The 24,888-nt window shown below is 36.3% G+C and overlaps 1 protein-coding gene across 2 annotated transcripts in view; it reads right to left on the bottom strand.

The window, feature by feature from the left end:
• Positions 1-24,888, bottom strand: part of CDK17 (cyclin dependent kinase 17) — a 91,316-nt gene that overhangs the window by 21,870 nt on the left and 44,558 nt on the right. For both annotated transcript variants that reach the window (XM_061351234.1, XM_061351236.1), the window contains 2 exons: positions 18,735-18,899; positions 11,783-11,916 (listed from right to left, as the gene is read on the bottom strand). In XM_061351234.1, the coding sequence (XP_061207218.1) occupies positions 11,783-11,916; positions 18,735-18,899 (299 nt within the window). The remainder of the gene's footprint in view (positions 1-11,782; positions 11,917-18,734; positions 18,900-24,888) is intronic.

The raw sequence follows: 24,888 nt of genomic DNA, 5'->3' as shown, positions 1-24,888 counted from the left end.
ATAATGAAAATTATTAGCAGGCTGTTAAGAATGCAGGCTGTTGAAAGATCCTGCTACAATGCTGCTTAAAGAAGTAACAACAGGTCTTGAATTTTCCCTTCGCTCTTTAATTTTTACTAATTAAGCTTTTGAGCTTGTCAACAGAGTTAAATGTCCATTTTTAATAGTAATGAATTCTGCATGCCTTTATGAATATTTTAAATTGTTGTTTCATGTTTTACAAGATAGTAAGTTAGACTAACTCCCTGTGTTATCTTACATATCCGTTTTTAAACACAGCAGGTGTGTAAGTGGTGTATACAGACTCTCAACTATGCAGAGGGAATGTGGGCACATTCCTTTGTAAGTCTTTAACAAGCAAAGGTTTACTGAAGTTCAAAATCTTAGCTTTCAGGGACAACAAAGTACTTCAGGTAGAACAAACTATCTTTAGGGAATTAAAGTGTTTTCTTGTAAGTCACTTGAAGATTTATTTTTCCAAATGAGGTCTAACTTACGAAAAAGGTTTTGTCAATGCCTAACATTTTGTAGTTTGATTCTTTTATGGTTATCTTTAGGGTCAACTTGGAAAAAAGTATTATCAGTGCTCAGTCAAGGTACTATAAAATGTTCAAATGCCTACAGGCAACTGTATGTCACTTAATGAGTTATTTTTTGATCCAGTTGCAGAATATATTCTGCAGAACATATTCAGGCACCATTTGCTTTGCTAAGGTAACTAGAATGCCTGTGGCATTTCCCCTCTCCTTCTACAACTTGAAAACACATTTTCTACCTTCATGTGCATACTTACTCTCAGCCTTGCTTTAGAACTGGTATTACTGGCAGAGAAATGGATACTATTTTTATAATATGCCTGAAACGAGAATCACATTTGTCCTACTCAGCTTGATGGCAGATAAATATGTAAGCACTTGCGACACTAATACCATTTTGACTGCTGTGGAGATAAACTACCCTAATTCATGCTCATCTTTACCACCTATTTCTATCACTAACTAGAGCAAATGCTCTGAGAAAAGCTACACTTCGTCAAGCCTTGTCTTTTGTCTGGCTAGCGTTCGATCGCTTTGCTGTAACTTGTAACTTGCTGGAACTGTCTACCACTGACTCCTTACATACTCTTGGGCACAAGAAAAGGTGTCTCAAATTAAATCCAGCAGGTCCTGTGAGCTGAGTAATTTAATTATAAGTAAACAAACATGCCTAAAAGAGACAAACCAAATCCTCCCCCCAAACCAAAACACCTTTTCTTTTGCTTCTCACACACACTTGTGAGTAAAAAACCCCAGCCGACCAAATCCCAACATTTTTGATTTCTTCTGGCCCCTTTCGGATGGCTGAAAATATTGTTGCAAATACCAGCTTCTTGAGTTCCTACCCACAGTAAGCCATTCACAAAAGTTTAATACTAGAACTTTCTTACCACATCTTGGTTATTTTCATCTGACTCTCAAACAATGCTATTCGTTTACTACCTATCCTGTTCTCATCTCCTATTCCCCATAATACAAACTTGTCAGCTATTCCTAATTGCTAGACTTGGCTTTACAGCCATAGCATTACGATTTTCAGAAAATCTCATTCGTGGCCAACAGATCAATTTTCACTTCCATTAAGCCCTGTCAAAAGAGTACATTTTTTCACACGCAGAACCTATTTGTATTTGTGAAAGCAACACTGTTAAGTTTTCACACTTTAAATCAGATATTAAAATCAACAACTTCTGTTTTTCCTTAACTCACTATTTATTCTTTGCCACGATGTGCTACATGCTTCAGTAAATTTAACTGAAGTAAAATAAAGATGATTCTATAACTCAGGATATAGAATGTTTGAACTCTACATATTAAAACTGCTCTAGAGAGAAGCAATTTCAAATATTCACATTTTTTAGTCTGTCTTCTGATGACCCAAGTCATTACATCTGACATGTAGCACACTTAGAGAATAAACACTAATATTTTTCATAAAATAAAATAATAATCAAAAATAACCAGAAAATTGCGCCAAGGAAGGATTTACTGAGGTCTTCCCAAGTCCAATTTTCACTATGGTACAAAAAGCAGAAAAACTGAGACTACTTTTATTTTTATCCTTTAACAAACGTACCAATTTGCAGGCTGTTTCTTTCTTGCTGCAGTAGCAACAATAAATCTTTCTCCAGTCTACTGTGTTACAAATGCCATTGATTTTTCAACTGCTAGGCTGTTTCAGGCTGCTACTGCACTCACAACTGCAGCAAGAGAAAAAAGGTTTGGGCTTCTGCCAGTGAAGCAGTAGGAAGCATAAAAAAGGGGCAATCCTGTAGTACCAAATGACTTGTCATAAAAACTTGAAAGGAAAATCATGACAGCATCAGCCTCAGTTCACTATTCCTTGAATCTTTCATTTAGTTCATCTAACAGCTGACTACCTTCAAACCTAGTATTTCATTGCCTGTGGCCAGATGTTCCCATTACTTTTTGGAGGAGAATGAGCCCCAAGCTAATGATCTAGTGATGGGGTGTAAGAAGGTCATCTGGCAAATATCTGCCCTTTCAAAACAAAGAGAGAATGCGCTGATGCAAGATTAGGGGCCAAGAGAATGAAGCTGGCTCTGTCAGAAGCAGCTAGTCAGCTGGTGACACAAACTATATTGACAAGCTACATCATTATAATACCAATCCTTACTGCAGTTTATTGTCAAGTTACATTTCCAGAATTGTAACTGTACATTACTTAAGGTATGTACTTATTGTATGACAGCAAACAACATTCTCTCCACCTTTCCCTGAAATTGTAGCTTGTCTTTTAAGAATATTGCTAAATTCCATCAACAAATTTTTGTTACAGCCTCACAAAGAAACTGTTCTTCTAAGTCTACAGACACCAGTCTGACAGCCCAAACAATCCACTACAGATCAAATGAAAATGCTTTGCTGTCTTGTGTAAGCATCAGTCTGAATTAGCCTTCTCACCAGTTCTAGCAAGCACCAGCAAGACATGTCAGCTGCAACCACAAGCTGTTCACTAAGTCATAGTGCTTTTGTTCACTAGAGAATACTTAATCAGATCTAAAATGCTATCATATAACCCTGTATGCAACACAGTTCAACTTCATGACATGCTAACTGCAAAAAAAAAAATAAAAATCTACTCTTCATAGTAGTCTTTCCTTGCACATTTTAAATAAAAATCTATATATTGCGCTACTTCATGACACAAAGCAAATTAATTAAAAACCATTTTTTTATGCCAATCACAGAATCATAGAATAGTTAGGGTTGGAAAGGACCTTAAGATCATCAAGTTCCGACCCTCCTGCCATGGGCAGGGACACCTCGCTGAAACCGTATCACCCAATGCCTCGTCCAACCTGGCCTTGAACACTGCCAGGGATGAAGCATTCACAGCCTCCCTGGGCAACCTATTCCAGTGCCTCACTACCCTAACAGGAAAGAATTTCCTCCTTATATCCAATCTAAACTTCCCCTGTTTAAGTTTTAACCCATTACCCTTGTCCTATCACTACAGTTCCTAATGAAGCGTCGCCTCCTCAGCATCCCTATAGGCTCCCTTCAGATACTGGAAGGCTGTAAGAATTTAAACTTTCTAATATGCAACCTTATATGCACGTACTTACTGTACCACTTTAGTATCAAATACAGCATTCTGAAGGCTGCTTTATCGAATTTCAGGGCATTTTTGTCAAATGACAGCACAGTTGAAGCCAACTGGAACCTCTGTAGAACGATGACATACAAGACTGCTAGAGGCAAAAGCAAACAGAAAAAAACCAATCCCAAATCAGGGAATATATTTATAGAGAATTCTGTTGTTTGGCCCAAGGTCATGAAGCAAAACCACCAGCATACACACCCACCAAAACAAATCTACAGCATCCTTGCTGCACATTATTTCAATATCTTTATAAATAAACCTTGATTACTGTAACCAAAAAGACTACTTTAACAGCTGGGATGAGTTATCTATACCAGTTTTCCTTACAGGCATACAAAATCATCATCATTCCCCCACTCAACTGACAAGTGTAACTATAATTTCTTTGTGATGCAGAAAGTGCATTTTCTTTTCTGCCTTCTGCAGAATGGTTTATACCTAAATACTAGACTTTTCCCTTACACTTTAAAGTTGTTGATATTACTTTACTGAAACCAAAATCATAATTAAGAAATTACTATTCTGTTGAATTTGAGGAAAGGGTCAAAGAATGTTTTCTTCTGTTAGAAGCAATAATGAAAACATAATCCTAAAACCCTGCTACCTCTCACTCCATAAATGAAAAATGACTGTTTTTCAGCCAGTTTACTGAAATGCAACACAATTTAAGGGAGCATCAATTTTGAGCACTAAAATCAGGTGGCTTGTTACGTCTGGGACAGAAACGACACAAATGAAAGGGAACAAAAATATGGAATTCATTCATCAATTAAATCAAGATTATTTTCAGGGACTTTATCATAAGATTAAGTTTACAGGCTATTTTAGACTCAGAAGAAATACCAATGACCACAGATACTGCATGTTCACTGCCCTCTCCCAAACATAGTTTGCTAGATTTGATGTTGAGATGGCTAGGAAAACACAAGGAGTCAACTGTAATGAATGAAATATTGATATTATTAATAATTCTAAGGTTTAATCTTTATTTTGGGACTAAGTCATATTTTCCCAGCACATCTACTATTATCAATCAACAACACAAGGAGGACTTTACTGCCAGTAGTTCAAGAAAGTTATTGCCACTATCTGTGGCCACTTATACATACCTTTTTTTTTTTTTTAAAGCACAGAAACAAGAATTGCAAGCAGACAGCTTTTACCTACTTTTGCACAATGAAAAACCTATGAAAAGAAATCATCTAAGTATCTCTTCAGTAATATTTGTAACAACCCACAAAATTAGAATTACAGGTCAGTAGGATTTTTTCATTTAAGCAGTGAAAAAAATGAATTCTGAACAACTTCTTCAACATACTTTTAACAAGAATTTTAAAATTCATGGATATGGGGCTTAAACTCCCGACCAGCTGAATAAAATCTGTTCTTTCATCCTTCTTTTTTTTTTTTTTTCCTCCAGAAAAAAACCCACAGACAGGTGTTTTTTGCTTACTTTCTATCTGTTCAGCATTAATACAGTATTCAGAAACTGCATTTCAGGAGCTTCTACTCACAGTCAATGAAACCAAACCAAACTAAATCTGTGTGACATAAAGCCATAAGGAGGAATGAAACTCAAGTGTGAGTTATTACTTTCTTTTTATCAAGTGTACGAATACATAGGAAATTTGTGACAAATTATGCCAGAAATACTTCAACATTATTCTTGGGTATATTTCTTATTTTGTTTTGTTATTATTTTACTGCATCTTGGAGAGCTCATAAGGAAGTGGACTTAAGAGACTATAAGGAAGAATAAGAAAAATAGTAACAACCATAAAAAGATCATGTCTGATTTTGTCTGCCTAACTAAATTACCGCTTAACAAGATTTAACTCTGTGACATTAACCTCAACATAAACCCTGCTGAAATCCAGGGTCTGGTGGCTGTTTGACTCAGTGGTAGGTGCTGGGCAGTAACAGATGCTAATAAAGTAAGTTCTGCCTAATATACCTTCCTGATTTTTAAACATAGATTTCCATATGTTTTCATCAGTTTCCACAGCAGGGTGGTAGGAGAAAGCCCAAAAGAAAAAGATAGCTTACGTTTATTGGGTACAGAAAGAATGATGTGGAGGGGAACTGGAAAAAAGTATCATGAGAAATAGAACATACCACTATAAAAATGCAAACCCAGACCCCTAGAACACTTCTGTATAACATTAACATTAGCCATTCACATCAGCACAAAGCTGTGAGTACCAAAGGGAAAGTCCCATGAAGAAACCAGCTAATTCAAAATAAACAAACTTCTTGAATATGGAAACTGGAAATCTGACCTTCTCGATAGGACAGTGAGGCTGGAGTGAGTGTAGGATATGAAACCGCACCCAAGTACTGACTTCACATCTGCTGCATTCCAGTGGTTACTAGAGATGTGTTCTGGAGATGGCTGAACACATCCAATATGATAACAAAACTCTTAAATGAAACTTAAAAGGAAAATCAGATGACGAAAAAGCAAAACAAACAAAGGTAGATATTCTATCCTTATAACAAAGGTTAAAAAGGGCTCTGCCTATTGCACTACCTTTTCTAAGAGAAATAGCACTTGCAAGTGGAACAAAAGAACTTTAGCATCAGGATTAAAAAGGTTCCTAGCAGAAGGGCAAAAAAGCATCAATTGCTGATAACAGACAGTTACTCCTAGAAAATCTAGTAAAAGGCTGGCTAAAGAAGTCTTTCTGTTATCCAAGCTGAAGTAATTTTTATCAGTGCAAGTGTCAGTTTTCTTTTGTAGAAGAAATGAAAAACTGCCAATCAAACATCAAAAGGAAGTCCATCAGTTTCATCAAAACCATACTATAATTTAGAACATGTAGTTATGTTATTAGAAAAGGGATTTAAAAAACATCAAGCTTCAGGTGAACTTAAAATTGGAGTTTACAAAAATAACTGCACATTTTCTAGTGTAACCTTGCAAAAGGTTTAGGCAGCTGCCAGGCTGAATGGAGAAAACACACTGAAAACCAAAAGTCTTGACTGTGTTCAGTTTCAGTTCTTTTCTGTTTAATACTGAAATCTTCTGGTAGGTGACCACATGCTTAGATTCACAGAAGAGACAATCAGAAGAAAAGCTACACGTTCTGATCAGGAGAACAGAGAAGAAAATTAGACAAAATCCAGTAAGGCAGAAGGAGATACACTGCTGCCAAGCACAGAAGAAATGAGGAAGGAAGAACCTTCACTCAGAGAAGGCTCTGTGCAGTGATGTCTGCTGGGTATCGAGCCTCTTGAGTGGTAAGAGATGTAGGGTTGAATGCTTAGGCTGTCTTTGATGCAATGCTTCTGACTTCCAAAACTAACTTCAGGAGAAAATACTGTTCTGTCCCTGACTGAAAGCCTGGGTCACTACTACCATCCAGCTTGCTGCTCAAGAATTAAGAGTGCCCTATTTACACATGTGAATGGGGACCTATGAACCACATTCTGATCTGAAACCTACAAACAGAAAATCTTAGTACTTCATCTGTAGAAACACCGATTAATTTTTATGGGTTTTTCTCTGGAGAAAGTACACTTGCCCAGCTGGACTAACAATTGAGTTATTCAGGCTGCGTCAAAACTCCCGAAACAATCACACCCCTGGTAAAAGGTGGAGCTCACCAAAAACTTATTTGCCATCTATGTTCTTTCTTTCAGTAGGTGACCAGCTCAATGCACACATGACCACAAGATCACTTCCTAGCTTTTGTATTTCTCCCTGTTCAGCTAAAAGCACTAACCCTGCAGCTAATCCTCCCAGGGAAAATTATATCCTATAGCAGTGTGGTAGGAGCAGCCTGATCTGGAACACACTCCTGTCATTAGTGTGACAGTCAGACGGGTAAGAACTGTTTCTCAGGATAAAATATCTGGGAAACAGGCTGGTGAACAGTGGGTTATGGCCCTCTGCCAGTTCACAGCTTAAAGACCTTGGACTTCTGGGAAAGGGAAACAGATGTTTCAATTTGCACAGACTGTATCTCCCTTTTTTTTATCCACCACAGTCTTAATGAAGCATTCACTATCCAGTGCCTGGGCATAGGACCCCCACTGAACACTTCTGGCTTGAAACGCGAGTTTATATAAATGCATTACTGCCCATGTAATCTTTTCCAGCAAATCAAAATGAAAATGCTTTAAGCTGTAACTCTATGATCTGTAGAAGCGTTTCTCATTACATGAGATGAAAGCACCTAAACTCAAAATACACACATGTATCCATCCTTCTGCTGATTTGCTTCTGGTGCTTGAAAAAAACACGGTTCCATATATCTGTTTTGATAAACAGTTGTACTGATTTACCAAGTAATAACTGGTATCAGCATGAGATTAGCAGACATTTTAATTAAAACCTAACAGCTGTTTGAAGCCAAATTCCTCACACAATAGATACCTACCATCAGCACAGCTCCTGAATGAGGGGAAGGAAGGAGGGGGGAAAAAAAAAAGCCCCAAGCAACTGCTCTATGGACCATTTGTGGCCTGTGGATTACTGGCAAAATAAACTTGGTCTAGGCAACACAACGAGATTCCGGTATGTTCTCTTTGTTTTCTAAGCACAAGATAACAATGAACAATTATTTAGGAAAAAAGAAAATCTAGTTCACAAGTGCAGTGCTGTCAAATTCAGAAGCAAATGCACATTATCTCCCTGTCTGTAACAGTCATACCAGCCTAAATTTTATGTCATCTGGGGGGGATACCAGATTGAAAGCTGGTGAATCGCTACAGCTACTACTGTGAATGGGAAGTTTTCACCCCAGCAGATTTTTCACTGCAGATCAAGGTTCTCTCTCACTGCAGTTTACCACTTCAGATCTAAAATGCTTCATATTTAGGTTACATTGCAGTCTGGTGATTTCCTAGCTAAATCAGGCCAACTTAAGTTTATGAAATTTCAGCTTTCTATTGCTATGGAGATTCTGCTACATTTAGCTGCATCTCCACTGTCTATTTTGCACTCTCCTCTCTTCCACGATACCTCTATATAAAAATTTTAGAAGGTTTTCTTTTCCAACAAGATCTTCCATATACTCTAGACAAAAGAATCTGTCTGCTTTTCAACAATGTCACAATTTTATTTGTGGCTCTGAATTATTACACTAATACAGAGAAATAGCTTTATTATCAGTGCAGTGAGGACAGACACTAAGAACCAAAACGTGTATCCTAATGTACAAAACATCCCAGGAATACTAATACTCAGTATTGGTAATTAGCATTTTGATTACAGTATGCATGTTTTTAGCAAGCATCTACCAAGGGGGGGGGGGAGAAGTCCATTTTTTTGTTTGTTTGTCTGTGGGTTTTTTGATGGACTGCTAATTTTCAGAATTTTAGAGGAAGTTCAAACGAAGCATGAAAGATTTGGTTACATACAAAAGTTCTTACAAGAAAAAAGGACTGTTCCAAGGTTTCAGCTTTACCTGATTAGTTACCTTCAAAACAAATCAGGTCTTCTGTCAATTCAGCAGGGAAACAAAGAAGTAATGTACAAAATTTTACAAATACAGTGAATATTGGCCAAACTAAACACAAAAAACCATACAGTTGTATACTATAGATGTACGACAGGCACATTCATCTTAATGCAGAGGAATGACGAATGTGGCTTTATTGAGTATATCCAACTTTGTATATTTAATCAAGTAAATTCTATAATGGATTTCAAGTTTGACTAATGACTTCAGCAGACTACAGCAAAAACTTATTGTTAAACACATACTAATTTACTCCAATCTGCATGTAGAGCATACAGCTGTAACTCATCCTAAATGACTATACAGGGAATATGGCCTCAGGCTACACAATGATGTCTACAGACACCAGATCCCCACAAAACAGCAAAATAAAACTGAAATAACAGAAACTTACTTCACAACAAAGATAGTTTTCTTCCCTTTTTATAATCAAATTACTACTACTGAACAAGTCAGCTCCATGGCACAAATCACTCCAGGCATGAAGGCAAGATCTGGTACAAGAGGAAACCTTTACCTGGTTCCCTCAAAGGCCAAGGAAGCAAGCGATCCCATTCCATGAAGAGCAAAAATAGTAGAACCTGGTTTTCTATGGATGTATGTCTTGAGACTCAAATCATGTGGATACTGGGCTGTTTAATAAAGGCTGCCTCTTTCCTAGCAGATGCATCAGCAATCTCTCAGGATGCTGAGCTTTTTGTCACAGAAATTAATAGAAAACTAGCATCTGAGATTTCTATCCATCTGTCAAAACTGACAGAAAATGACCCATAACCAAAACAGGAGGGGGAAGGGACAGGCAGACAATGTAATCACTTAAGGCCTTTTCACTTAGAAAATGAAAAATTCAAGCAGAAACATTATGATTAGAAAGGTATTTTAACTGAAGCGACAAAGATTGTCACAGTGTTTTCCCCTGGAATGCACAAACAGGTTAAACGCCCGCCTACTCTGATACAAAGCATTTCCAAGAAATAAACTTGAATCAACAAAAAAAATCTCTCAGTGACTGCGTTCTTAAAATTCAGATGTAAAAGCGGTTGTAGGCATTAGCTTGAGGCCTTAGTGGAGAAATCACCATATCAGTACCGAAGCAATTTGAGAGAAACATTGTAACTCTTACAGAAAACACATGAATAGCTGCCAAAAATATTATGCCCTCGTTGACTAGGCCAGTCAATGAGAACGAAGAAATAATGTTAACTTCAATCATCAGAAACAAACATTTGGAATTTGGAGAAAAATGAATAAATTAGCATTAGATAAACAAAACTTAAACAAAAGCTTCCCAAAGCCTCTTAGAGAGTGAAGTTAGAATTATTTTACAATTAAAAAGGCTAATAAATGCACAGGAATTTCCTGAAATTTAATGATTATTCCTGTGTTCTTCTGTGATTTCTCTTTTAGAGTGTCTTGAATCCTGATCTAACAGATAATCCTTTAATGATTCTTAGCCTTCTCTGCAAGACTTGACATAGTTCCATTTCAATTTGTTAATTTCCTCATGTATCATTAATTTCCTTATTTCTTTCCTGTTCTAAATGCACATTTGAAAACGCAGAAGAAAAAGACAATGAACAAAAAGTAAATAATTCTTCTTAAAAACATTCCCTTGATGTTTAGTTTCTCCAGCACACATTCTCATGTGCAAATTTCACAATGACTTTTTCTTAAATTTAAGTATCCTGCATAAATCAATAGATCCACTTTAGTTCTCCCAAGGAAATGGTTTAACAGTCAACCTCAGATTGACATACAAATGTAGGAATCTGAAGACAACTCCCACCCCCTCAGCTGCAAGAAATGATGTAACTAATACAGCTAATTCACAAGTTCTTGGAATCATATCAGTATTATATGCTTGGAGTCTTGGAATTCCAAGCATACCAGAATGCCTCAAATGAAAAATTTTTGGCGCATACACCCTACTGTGACTTACTCAGATCTGCTCCCCCAGTCCTGTATTTGCTATCAGGCTTTGAATAAAGATTTAAAACCTTAACGAACTATGCCTATTTGTATGTATGCTATAAACGGCAACTACAAAATTTCAAATGCTCCTGTAACAAAGGCATCATTATAACTGTAAGTTTTATACACTCAAGAAACAGGGAAGTGTTTTGTTTTTCTTCGCCAAGGGAAATGACAACAAAGCAAGCACAAGGGTGGCTAGTATTCATAAGACTCATAAATAAAGGAAATTATGTGCACAGTTATTCATAAGGTACTTTTCCTCCTTTTGTTTACCATCCTGTAGAGTTCCGTTCATTAAAAAACAGGAAGAGAGAGGAAGGTTGAAGCAGTCAGGACCATCGCTGCTGTAGTAACAGTTTTACAGAGATGAGAAAGCAGTCTTAAGTAAAAAAATGTCTAAATAGTGTATCTTCTTTGATATACTCAGTGAATTAGACAGAACGTGACAGAAAGATATTCAAACCCTACACTTCAAAAATTATTCCCTGTCCTCAAAAGTTTCAAAACATATTCATATTTTTGAAATTAACAGCTCATAAAGAATGCAAGATAACAATCTGATTTCTGTGTGACAAATGGAGATGGTTAATTGAGAAGACAACCACCAGTTAAAACAAACAACTCACACAACCCCAACTCTCTTCTCAATTTAAATGAGCATTATATGAGAAGTAAATTACCTCCATTGAGATTCGTCTGTGTATCCGGTTTCTGAGACAAACACCAGTGGGAGACTGAACTTCATCAGATGATGTTCCAGAAGCTTGGTCACTTTCACCATCTGACCCCATTTTCAGATTTTCATGAACAATATCTTAAAAAATAATCCAAAGAATTCAAAACAGTTAACTGGTATTCCACCAAACATCTCTCTTGTACAGATGGAAAACAACATATCATTACTGCTCACTGGGTTATATGGCAGAGTCAGACACTCATCACAGTCATGGTAGTCTTGACACATGGTCTCAGGAATCGCAGAATGAACAGGATTACTTTATAAGACTTCTACACAAATTTATCATTATTTTTCTTATTTAGCTTGCACCAGAACTCAGTTTTCCAAAACAAAAGACAGACAGTTCAATCTCAATTTTAACGTCTATAACCCACCTTTCCCTCATGGAATCATTTCCCAAACTGCTTCACTACCTCTTCTCTTTAAGTCGCTCTTGGGTATAAAATGTTACTGAGAATATATTTTTTTTTCAAATCAGACTACCTGATGTCAGCCTGAGTGTATCTTCAGAAAGCTTAAAAAACTTGAATTATAGGTATTATTTTCAGAAATGCCAAATATGGAAACTTTAGATATAAAAAAATCCTGGTGTGCATGTGTAGAAGGGAATGTATTCTGACTGTCTAAATAGAGGCCTACAATGTACAAGTGGATTCAGCAGAGGACCTGATATTTAGAAGCTATTACGTGAAATTTGTGACCTTACAGAATAATTTAAACTCAGACTGAGCTATATGATGTTGCAGGATCTTCATGACAACTTAAATAGGTGCTTTTAACACATTCCCTTAGATTCATCCACACTGAAGAGTTTATGTGTGTATGTATGCATGTATACATATATATATATATATATGGCTTTTAAGAATCACAGGATCTTCCGAGACTTCTGAAGACAAACACTGTGATGAATAAAGATCAAGGTGATGTCTTTAATAGCATCAAAAGTCATTGCAAACTTGCAAAAGGACATACAATGGGAAACTGGTCATACAACCAATTCACTATGAGTAATGATGCATCATCACCTCTGAAATATTTGAACTCCAAATTACTATAGAGATTAAACACACATATAAAGGAGGTGCTTCCCTGCCCTCTCCTGATCCTTGGTGTTAGGCAACTATTAGAAATGCTAATATTAAGAAAACATACAGACCTCAATTCAGCCTTAACCACCAACATACCTGAAAATGTTTAACATGTACACAACTTCGCAGCAATTAAAAAAAAAAAAAAAAAAAAAAAGAGAGGAAAAAAAATGCAAGTATTGTTGCTATCAGCACGCAAGAGAGCTGGACTTTCTAGACAAAAAAAAAAGCCGTTAGGCCCATGCCTGGTTATCAGCACATCTTCTAAAATGTCTGTCTAGTTTGGCTCACATAGAATCATGTATTCTTCAAAGGATCAAATTCTTCCTCAGTACAAAGAATTTCTTTTTACAGAAAACATAATGGATATAAAAAAATAACTCATAAAGTATTGCACCATGTATTTTAACTCAAAGTACTGAAATCAAACACACAAAGTAACCATGTATCTCATGCACAAAGCAAATTTTCCAGCAGCAATGTGGATCTATACTGCATTTTGATTAAAAATCCACATTGCATCAGAATTTTCCCTGCAATTTGTGATCAAATAAGCTGAACTCCATGCATAATAAGAAGCAATCTTCTGGTTTCAAACAAAGTAAATACTTATTAATGTTAGATTGATAAGTAGATTGATAAGAGGCATGGCAGACTCAGACAGACGAAAAGATTTTTCAGAAAGTGGTCCCTAAAGATCAGCCTTAACGTAAGCTGACAAAATGTGACCCTTTTCTGCCAAGTCTCTACGAAACCTCTCTTATTCTCTGTAGTGACTTGATAGCTGTCTTTTTTAAAAATCTCTAACTGCAGGAAATTATTTTTAGTAATATAAAAGCATTATTGAAAAGACTATTTGCAGCAAAGCTGTCATGCCAGCATTGTTGTATCTGGTAAATGGCACATTCATCACATCACTTAATACAGATTCTCTTTCAAAATGCTTTTCTGAGAGGTCATGTAATCCATTTTAGCAATTACAACTCTCAAGATTCTGTTTGTAAAATTAAGTGTCGTGGCTACTGCCAATTGCTCCCCAATCTATTTATCCACATGTTAGTACAAGCTGACTTACACGGCTCCAAAGTCTATTTTCTTCAGAGAAGCTAGACAAGAGACAGTTAGCTGGGCAACCATATAGAGTAAGACTGATGAAATTAAAGAACTATTGTATTTTAAGCTATGAAGCAATTACATCATTTCTTTTTCAAAAAGACTGACACTTCTTAAAGTAACCATGTGATTGATACTGTCATACTTTAATGTTCAATTCACAAAAATGTACGTGTTATGAAATCACTATTAAAAAAATGACGCTTTGAAATGCAATGCTCAAAACTACAAAGAGCATCCTAGTTGACAAAGATAGTTCTTCTACTAAGAAGATCCCTGTAAAGACTATTTCAACACCCAGTAACACAAACCCATATATTTGGGGCAGATAACAGCTCCAAGGAGAGATATGTTCTTTGTAAATCAGGAATACAAAGTGGGTCTGTACCACTCAAGTCTAAAAATGTAGTACTTCAGATTTAAAGACAAAGGTCAGTCTTTTTTGAATACTGCTGTGATATGATTAATTATGTGGTAACTCTGGTAAAGCTATATACTCATAACCTAAAGAGTTTATGCAAGATACTGGTTGTAGCATCCAAAAATCTATCATTAAGCACATGTCCTAATTTCTGATGGGCTAAATACCCAATTGCTCCTATCTATAAGGGTTTGCAGATGTTTTAATTATATTCTATAGAGGGATGCTTTTAAGCATTTTTTTAAATATCTTGACTGTGTTATCATCTAATATAAATGTGTGCTTTTATGCAATTAAAGAGGTATTAGCAAAGCCTTATGTTCATTATTTTAGCAACATAATCACAGGAATAAGGCATTAACCTAGTTGTCTGCATCATTTTACACACGTGCATGATCATAATATTTGATTAAGCAATGACAAATATGATACAAGTAGTTCCTTAATTTCACCACGCTCTTCTATACGCAGGTTCACTGGCACTAAAGCCAGCTTGCATGGTCTTCAGAGGTTTTAATGGTTCAATAATTTATTAAATTGCTTTTACTGAATACCCAACCCATTCTCTTACACAGACTTTTATTTTAATGTACTCTTAAATATCCAGTATGGCCTTGTAATGAAAAGCTGTAGATGACTACAGTGGAACAGGAAAACTATGGAAGTACATGTGGAAGAAAAGGTCATCCTCATCTCAGCTGTGAGGAAAACACCACAGAAGAAATTCATACGGGGAATCTACAGTGCAGCAAATGAGAACTCCTCCAAGTGAGCTAAAATAACACCCACTAAGTAGTTAGCAGTGAGTCAGACTGCATAGTTTTTCTATCTCATTTCAAATGAACACAAAAATAATCACGTGACTTGCATATTGGATTCCTTCCAAGGTGCGCAGTGGCTGCATTTTACAATCAGTTTTACTAATAACAATTCAAATTGAGTAAGCCCACAGTGAGCAACTGCCTTTGTTAACATTACCAAACTACAAAAGCTGTATGGAAACATCATTCTTTTCAATTCCAATATTTATGACAGAGAAACAAAACTTCTCCATAACTGTGTCAACACAACTGGCAAAAGCAGGGATAAACTCTTCCCTGGCCACTACTGAGGTTCACCAGGAGGGTTAGCTTCAGTTGGCTTTGCCGATTCTAAGCATCTCTCCAGTGTTCCCAGTAATACAAATGTGGAAGAAGGACAACTAAGTTGGCTCTGCCAGGTCAGGTCCAAAAAAGGATTTATTAGCTCTAGATCCATCACTGATTGCAGCAGTGGAATGTTTCTGGAGGTGCAAGACTTTAGAAGCTGTACAGAGATACATGAGCTAAAAAAACCTCAGCTAGACCTTCATGCCTATCAGTGGCATGGCTGATTCACAATTTGGCCTGAGAATCGTCTGTAATATTTAAAATCATCATGATAACTGAATATTAAATTCAAAATTACTATAAAATTTTAAACAAATGCAGACTTTTTAGAAACTGGTTCAGATTTTTTGCCTTTACCGAACATTTTACAAAGCCTAGAGCCAAAACAGATGTTTCAAACTAGAAATGCTTTAAAAATATTTTGGAATTTTACACATTACCACAATAGCAGGAATTCATGTTCAGTGCTCAGAAAGCAAAAAAATTCCAAAACCCTCCAGGGCTTCTCAACCAATTTTTATACTGATAATCTCTTTTAAACGAAGCAGCACTAAGATGCATCTATGACAAGTCTCATTTTATCCTGATTTTAAGCGAACAGCCGTCCCTTAACTGCCATAACTTTGTGGTGTTTCAAGGATCTCTCTCCAAAAGTATTTTTCCACCGTTGGAATAGAGGAAAAAGTGGAAAGAGGATGAATGAAGAAGGCAAAGAAAATAAAAAGTCTCATGTAGTATAGCATATTTGACTGTTTCATTTTTGATGTCATTATTCCCATGGAGAAAACCTCAGCATCCTGCTGAATAATAACCATTCTCATGTGGCTGGAACAAAAGAAGGAAAGACATGAAGAAGCATAAAAAGCATTAGTAGTTATACTTGTATATGCCTGTACTTGTGTTACCTACCACTAGATAACATGTACAAGTAGCTGAAATTTTCATCAAATGAGTAAAGAAACAAGGCATCATTAACAGCATCATTACATCCAAAGCAAGAAGAGTTAACATGTAAATACATACACTCAGTAAATCGTACCTTTACTCACACCTCAGTAAACCATATCACATCAAACAAATTACAAATTCTACAGGACTCTGTAGCTAGTTAAACATGTTATCATAACTTCCTACAGACTAACACTGAAATTGAGCACTACTTAAACACTTGATCACCTATAAGACTTGATCACCTGAGAAAAAGAAAACCAACTGCATTCTTCTGCAATACGTCCCTATTACTGTTGCAAAAAAAACTTTGAGAAAGATCATTAAAAGAACCCAAAACCTGTTCATTAATTCCGCTTTTGCAAAGCTAGTTTACTTCTGCAAGGTTCATGGCGAAATTTTGAAGAGGAATAAATTATTTTAAAATGCTGTAGAATGTTTTTAAAGGCAGCACACAAGAACAACAGTACAAAAGTATACATTTCTGCTGTTCCTGTATGCAGTTGGTGTACATCTGGTTTGACAAGTAATCCATAAATGACCAAATATTCCTAATCAAAGATTTCTTCAAGTACATAATATTAAAAAAAACCCGAAACCCAAGCAAACAAGCCTTTGTCATCCTGTTAGATTCTTGGCAACATAAGCAAAGCTTGGCTAGGCAAAAAAAAAAAACCACCAAAAAACCCCCAAAACAAAAAAAAAACAAACCTCAAGTGTGTAACATTTGAGGGAAATCAGGAATTGGTACACTAGTCAAACTGTGAACATTAAAACCTGTTTTCTGCTGTGATAACAGCTGCTAAAAGACCATTCAAGACAGAATTCTTTTCTTCAGACTGTATGGCAGCACTAACAGTAAAAAGGCAGAAGTCTGAACATGATGAGTGATATTACAGCAGAGGAGAACGTAAGCAGTTTGACCACTATCCTGAAGACTCATACCTTAATCTTGAAGGAGATCAGTTTGTCACATACTTTAAAAGGTGGGTAGAAGACTGAAAAATTCAGAGAATTTTAATTAAACTGTGACTTGCTCTCATTTTCTAGCATCAACTAATTAAGCATAATTTAAAACAACATAAAAGCAGAGCAAAGCATTCATTGTGACTGGAGGCAGCAACATGACAAATTACTTGAAGAAAAAATTTTGGTAACTTATTTGCCCCACATAACCACAAAAACAGCTTGGGACCACAATGATAACTACAGTTGAGTGCCCTTGATTTGTCTGATTTTTTATTTTTTCCCTCATAATAATGACATAAAGATATAAGGAAGAAGTTATTTACTGTGAAGGTGGTGAGTCACTGGAACAGGCTGCCCAAAGAAACTGTGAATGCTCCATCCCTGGCAGTATTCGAGGCCAGTCTGAACGGGGCTTTGAGCAACTTAAGTCTAGGGGGAAGGTGCACAGGCCCATAGCAGGGGGACTGGAACTAGTGATCCTTTCCAACTATAACCAGTCTACGATTTTGTTCTATGAAGTACCTGACACAGAAATAGTAGTTTGGTGAAAGAACAGTATATCCTAAAATTTTAAAGAAACAGGCCTTATATAAATCAAAACATCATCTTTTACTCTTTGAGATAACGGGTGGTATCAATGGGGCTTAGCATTTAAAAGGTTGAAAGACAGCATAGTAGAATAGGGTTTTCCAAAGGAGGTTAAGAAAAAAAAGATTTAAATAGCTAGTGAGAATAAATAAATAAACAAAATATCCTAATTAATTACGAAGATAACATCTGTGGCCTTTAAACTTTGTATAATAATACAAATTCTATATAAATACACCAGTTCTTTTTACATTTCACACGTAGAATGATTAACTTTTTTTTTGTTATTATCTAATTTATTGTAGTTCCCACCAATGCTTAGCTGAGATGGACACACGCAGGTTTCTTGCAAAGTATTAACAAAGAATATTTTGTAACTTTTGTAACTTTGCAACTTGTCAAAAATTCATGGGTGACTTCTGTGTGTTCTTGCAACTTTCTTCCTGAAAGTCTTAAGAGACATTCAGTACCTTAAAAACAAGTTTCCCCACCAACTTCAGAAAAAGATTATTTTATTCCCAGAGATTTATTAAAGCAATAGAATAACTCCATTTCTTGCTAAGAATCAATACAGACACACAAAAATCAACTTAAACAAACAATGTAGTAAATTACCTAATCTGCTCCCATTTCTGGGCATTGCCATGAAAGAGCCGAGGCTGCCCCCTATGACGCTATGTGGTCTCCGTAAAGGGGGCTTCTTGAAAGATCCTGTGTATTGGTGAAGAAAGGAGTGCATGCTGTGAGACGTTGGAGGCCTGCCATTCTTCACAATAGGCTCTACAATTCACAAGGGTCAAAATATTCATTCCCACAAGCAAGTAGGAGTGTCAGGAACATGCCAGAAGGAAAAAAAAAAAAAGGAAAAAACAGTTACTAAACAGGCAATCACCACTCTGGTAAGATTCTCTTTCATACTAACATTAGACCACCATACTGCTGCCATTTCTCTATTAACAAATTAATACAAAACATGGCATTAAGTATTACCTAAATTTCATTTTATTAAATTCTGTCACTCTGCTGGATCAGTAAATTACCTGAATATACAGTCTAAAAATGTAAATAAAACCAGAATGTAGCTTTTAATATCAGTATAATTATTTTCTTGTGAATTAGTGATTTGCCTTACTGCATAATGTTTCATCTTTACTATAATTTAAACAGACCAGCTGTTAGACCAACCCATTTGATGAACAAATTCAGCCATAAGCTTTTGGAGATACTCTTCCTCTGTGAAAATTCTTGGCCTTGCTACTGGAAACTCTTACACAGAAACATATGTGTCTATACCCAGCACAGCTGTCATGCCATAATTAAGGTTATTAACTTAAAGGATATCAGAATAATTAAGTACTCAATGCCTACTGGTTTGTGTCTCAAAGAGTTCATTGTTCACAGACTTAAAACCAGGATTGTAAGGTTTTAAAAATAATGATTCTTGTTGAAAAACACTTTGCAGAAAAGATAAAACATTAAATCTTATATACAAATGTGTACAGAAATTGAGTGTTCATGTTCTCTCAGCAACCTTATTCTGTACATATGGACTAGCACTCAAGGATTGCCATGGTATTAGAAACAGTGTAATTCTAAAATCACAGGGGTTTTTACCCCAGCAAGAAGCACAGATGTCAGCTTGCACTGTCACAAAACTGGACTTATCAGAACCACTGATTAAATCATTCACAGAAGAAATTAAAGAAGAAATACCCTCAACTACAGAAAAAATACCCAGAGGTCAGACTCACCCAGCAGCTATATACTAGCATTATCCCCATACTAGGAAAAAGACCAGAAGATATGCCCGAGGAACACTTCAGATTCAAGTAATTTTCTATTTCCATCATGGGATTCTTATTACCATTACAGATACACATGGTTTGGCATTACTGGGAAGAAAGAAAAGGCAGCAGCCACGCAGTGAGCAACTGTAGCATGTGTGCTATTGAATGGAGCAGCATTTCCTGAGGTGTTTCTGGAGCCACTGCTCTCGTAACACAGCTGGGATCTGCTCAGAGCTTCATTCACACCTGCTGGGACATGGAGCAATCTGGGACCCTACTTCACCACCCTGGCTTACATCCTCACATACAGGGACACAAAAGAAAAATAGCAACAACAAATACCTAATAACTGAAGCAAAAGGGGATCCTGAAGGGAACTCCCTCCCTCCCCACATGCCCAAAAACCTTTTGGATATATTATTATGACTGGTCTCAAGCAGAGAGAAGTACACAGACAGAACTACACAAAGATCAGACAGTGGCTTTAAAAGAATAATAATGCAGGGGATTTTTGCACATAAATAATATGGTAAGACAAAGAAAAAAAATCATTTTATCTCAGCTGCTGCAGGAAAACAATAAAACAAAAATAAAGCTTCAGGCAGAAAACAGAATGTGAAAGGACACATCAACACTGTCACCAACCTGCCTGCACCTTTCAATTGGCATCCTTCATAAAACCAGCTTCAAAGTGGGTGAACATGAGAAAAAATAAACCGTATGTCCATGTGTATGTTCATAAAGCATGATCAGTGTCTTCACCTTCAAAACTCTGGAAATCTCTGTCCCAAATTCTTGTTTCTGTTTCTGATATATTGCATCATCCCTTTTGATTTAAGAGTGGTATGAGCTTCCTTGTGTGCCTTTAACAGCAGATGATTTATCCTAGGGCAGCAGGTGGCAAATTCCTCATCAATTTCTGAATAGAATCTATTACTACTTCCACATGACAAGAAATGGGCTGACACACAGCACAACTACTGCTTTGACTTCTTATATATTAAAATCTGCTTTTACTGATCTTTGATTTGAATCTGATCTAGTTTCTAGACTAAAAAACTCACACTAAGCTTACACACACTGGTGAACAAATGAATGGTTAAAACTGAAAATCCAAATACCTGATGATCATATAATCTGCTCTGTTGAGACAGATCTCACTGATTAGAACTATGATGCTTGGTGGGTTTTAGTGGCTTGTTTGCATAATTTTAAACTTACTACTTCATTTGTATTCCTTACATAAGCAATAAATAGTATATATTAAGCATGAAATTCTATTTCATTTCAATTGTTTCTAAACCGAAATTTTTATGAAAAAAAGAGAGCCAACTCAGATTTTTGTGGGAAACTGGGAAATAAAACTCTCCTCACTTTAACCAAGCCTTGACACACCAAGCAAAGCAGAAGTCCCTCAAGATTTTTGTCTTAACGCCCTAATATAAACCTAGGAAAAATGTTCTGATTATTATTTTTTTTTGTTAGTACAGAAATGTGCTGCTAAAAATCCCTCATATATTTTTTAGCTGTGCCACTGGTGTCAAAAGCCTTAGAAATGGAAGGGTAACTTAAACCCTCAACAAAGTGCTGAGAGAGACAGATGCCTGGTAACCGAAAATGCATCTCCCATGGTTTGTCTTACACAAAAACGCAAATTACTTTTCTCATCCTAATGAGAAACCAAAGATGCCAGGATACATCTCCACAAAGGTCAAAGAAACACCAAAGGCAGCACAGCAAAGGGGCAGGGCCATATGGCTGGAAGCTAAATGCCTGTGAGCATGCCAGTAAGTGCCTCAGTCACCCTGGCCACCATACCAACTTCTTAGACATTCACAGTTGCTGAGGGTTCTTGTACCACTAACTCCACTGGAGTCCATGCACACATATGGACTATAGCTGCATTGAGAGAGAACAGAAGTGATAATTTACCTTATACATTATGGCTTTTGTCTATTCACGCTAAAATGAATCTATCTTGATGACCTGTGTAGCATGTAAAAAAGGCCAGAGTTTACAAATGCACTAAGACTGAGTTTTATGCTCACTACTAACATGACAGTGGGATGAACAGAGATGATTGCTAGAAAAAAATTTTTCCTCATGGCACTGGTAGATTTGCAGTTTTGAACAAAATTCCTAAAGTATCCTAACGTATGAAGTTTGGCTCAAATATAAGTATAAACACAGATCACATTAATAAGCAAACAGCAAATGTATATAAAAAATTAAAGACAAATGGTTAAGAAAGTAAGATCCAATTACACAGAAATATCTTCTGCCATCGCAGGCAACTACTACCTACCTGCACTGTCGTAAGGGCTGTTTATGGAGCTCATTATGAAGCTTAGCACCAGTAATTTAGGTCATGTAGTAGGACAGCCATAATTACCAACAGACAATGAAACGAAGGTTACAAAAACTCTTGGACTACAGGTATACTTCTGACTAAGTTTTATTAGTACTTATAAATGTTTCTTAAATTCCTAGTACACATTGATTTACATAAGGGAGGGATCATATGGCGGTTTATGATATTATAACCTATAGGCTTATGGTTTGGAAAAGTATCTTTGTTAAACACAGCTAAGTTTGCATGCTAGAAACTCTTAAAGAAACGTTCACAAGAATTCTCCATTTCGTGTTACCTCCACTCTGCAAACATGAGAACAACAGCTAAGAGCTGGAACAAATATTGAAAATGACAAGCAAACTCATGCAGGAAATGAATTTACAAAACTGTTTATTATTGTCTTTATGCATTTATCAGATATAAGATTTAAAGAAAGTGCTTTTGAAAAAAACTATTTAACTCCCTCTGCTCAAAGATCCCCAAGTATTTCTTCCGAAGTTACCACTTAATGAATTTATTTTTGTTAGGATTATTAATATGTTGAATCATGAAAGGGTAACACTGCAACTTTTTAAGTGCAACTGTTTGTCTTGAATAAAAGAAGTAAAAACTGTAAAAGTTAAATGCCTGTGCTACATACTGCTTCTTATAATTTTAATTATAGGCTTGTCTTGTCTTTAAAAAACTGTTTCCCTATATAAAATACACATATTCCTTAACGCTAGTGTCACTGTCCTTGGAAAATATAACAAAGTAATGACTCAAAGGATTAGCTGACATGACAGAGGTGTTTACAGCAGGTATTTTCATGGTGCTGTTCGTTTAATATTTGGCCACAGCCAAAATGAACGACACAAATTTAGAGGGGAGCAGAAAACCATCAGAAAATCACTATGCCACTCACTATGCAAGTGTATGAATCTACTGCATTTTGAGTACCATGTACAGTTCTGGTCTTCCTCTCTCACAACCCACAGACTTGTAGGAGGGCTGCAGAGGGCACCTAGTAATCAGTTGCATTCACCTCCTTCTTCAGCACAAGAGTGAGGTTCATGGAAAAAGCCAGCTGTGGTAGGTTGCATGTGGCACACCAAGTGGTTTTTCACACTGTGCAGTCTGTGGAAACTCCCCACCACAGGATGTAATGACTATCAGAAGCTTACAAGACTCAAGGGGAGACTTAAGAAATCTGCTCAGGGCTACTAACAGTACAGAGACTTGCCAATTCAGGAAGTCTCTGAACTAGAAACTGGTACAGTACTCTGGGGAAAGAGTGATATATTTTGGGCTCTAATCTTGGACTTGCCCTTAAATGTCATCGTCAGAGACTGGAGAACAGACAGGGAGAACTCCAGCTGTCCTTACAGTATGAGACTTTTGCAGCACCTGGGCTGTTTGATCAGGTTGGCTCATGCTGTCACAACCATTCCAGGCAGGGCCTTCCTAATTACTTATGCCTATCTCTCTTTCCTCACTCTGCTCTATAATCTGTAATTCCAAACTGATAAAACCGTTAAATAGGGAAAGCAAACTGAAAAAGACATTTCCTAGTGGTTCTATTTTATTGTATTTGGTCAGTTGCTACTGTATTCTCTTCTTGTTCTGGATACAAAATGCCTGACTCATCTTTCAAGCGGTGCCATTTCAATTCTTATATTTCTTCTTATGCAACCTACTAAGCTACCATGCAAATCTAGTCTTTTAAATGTGAAAAAAGTTAACTCAAATCTTATGAATGAGAATATTTCTATTACACTGGTGTACAGGATGAACACATGGTTTCCCTTTCAATGTCACTGAACACTTTTTGAAATATGTGTCCTGGTTTTGGTTTTGTTTTTATTTTATATCTGTACACACATACACACAAACACATGCACATATACATATACACACACACATACATACACTTATTTTTAATACTACATCCATGTTATCTTAAGTGCACATCTTCATCAAGGTTTAAAATTGGACAATGCATGGTGACTGTGACTGCTGTATTACTTGATTTTCAAGTTTGGCAAGTAATGAGCTGCTGGTTTATTTCATTTGGATCATTTTCTTGTATTTCTTGCATCCTTCAAGCTCTGTTATTACTGGCATAATGCAAAATAACTACAATAGCATTATTAAAAGGAAACTACTGTTTAAAATACAACCAGCCTGGCTTACTAATGCTGTATGAGTTGCTAGACCATGCTGCAGATTTGTTTTAGAACATACACATATATTTCACGAAAATACAGTACTCAGTAAGGTATCACTGCTTTGCAAAGTCCAAAATAATGCCAACATCAATGCTAATAAACATCAAGAAAAGAAAATAGCTCAAATCAGCTGCTGAAATCCTTCAATTGTGAAAGTGACAAAAATTATGCTTGAATGTAAGTGGAACTGATTTTTTTATTTCATAATTATGAGAACTGCCAGAGTCAAGTAGAACAATAGTGTATATAAGAAGCTTGTCTGAGGAATTAGTTAAAACTGACTATTTTATGAGGTTATAAAGATGACTCCTTTTTTTCCTTTAACTGCAATTTAAATTAGGCACAAACGCTGACCTGAAATTACTCCCAAGTTAGGCAATTTTTAAATAAATCCCCAATATTTCTTTCCGTTGTCCGTCTAT

This window comes from Neopsephotus bourkii, unplaced genomic scaffold (assembly GCF_033783945.1).
Source record: "Neopsephotus bourkii isolate Nb327-2 ecotype Australia unplaced genomic scaffold, CSIRO-AGI_Nbou_v1 NB_567, whole genome shotgun sequence".
Lineage (NCBI taxonomy): Eukaryota > Metazoa > Chordata > Aves > Psittaciformes > Psittacidae > Neopsephotus > Neopsephotus bourkii.
The sequence above is the reverse complement of the archived record's forward strand: the minus strand, read 5'-3'. Positions and strand labels throughout refer to the sequence as shown.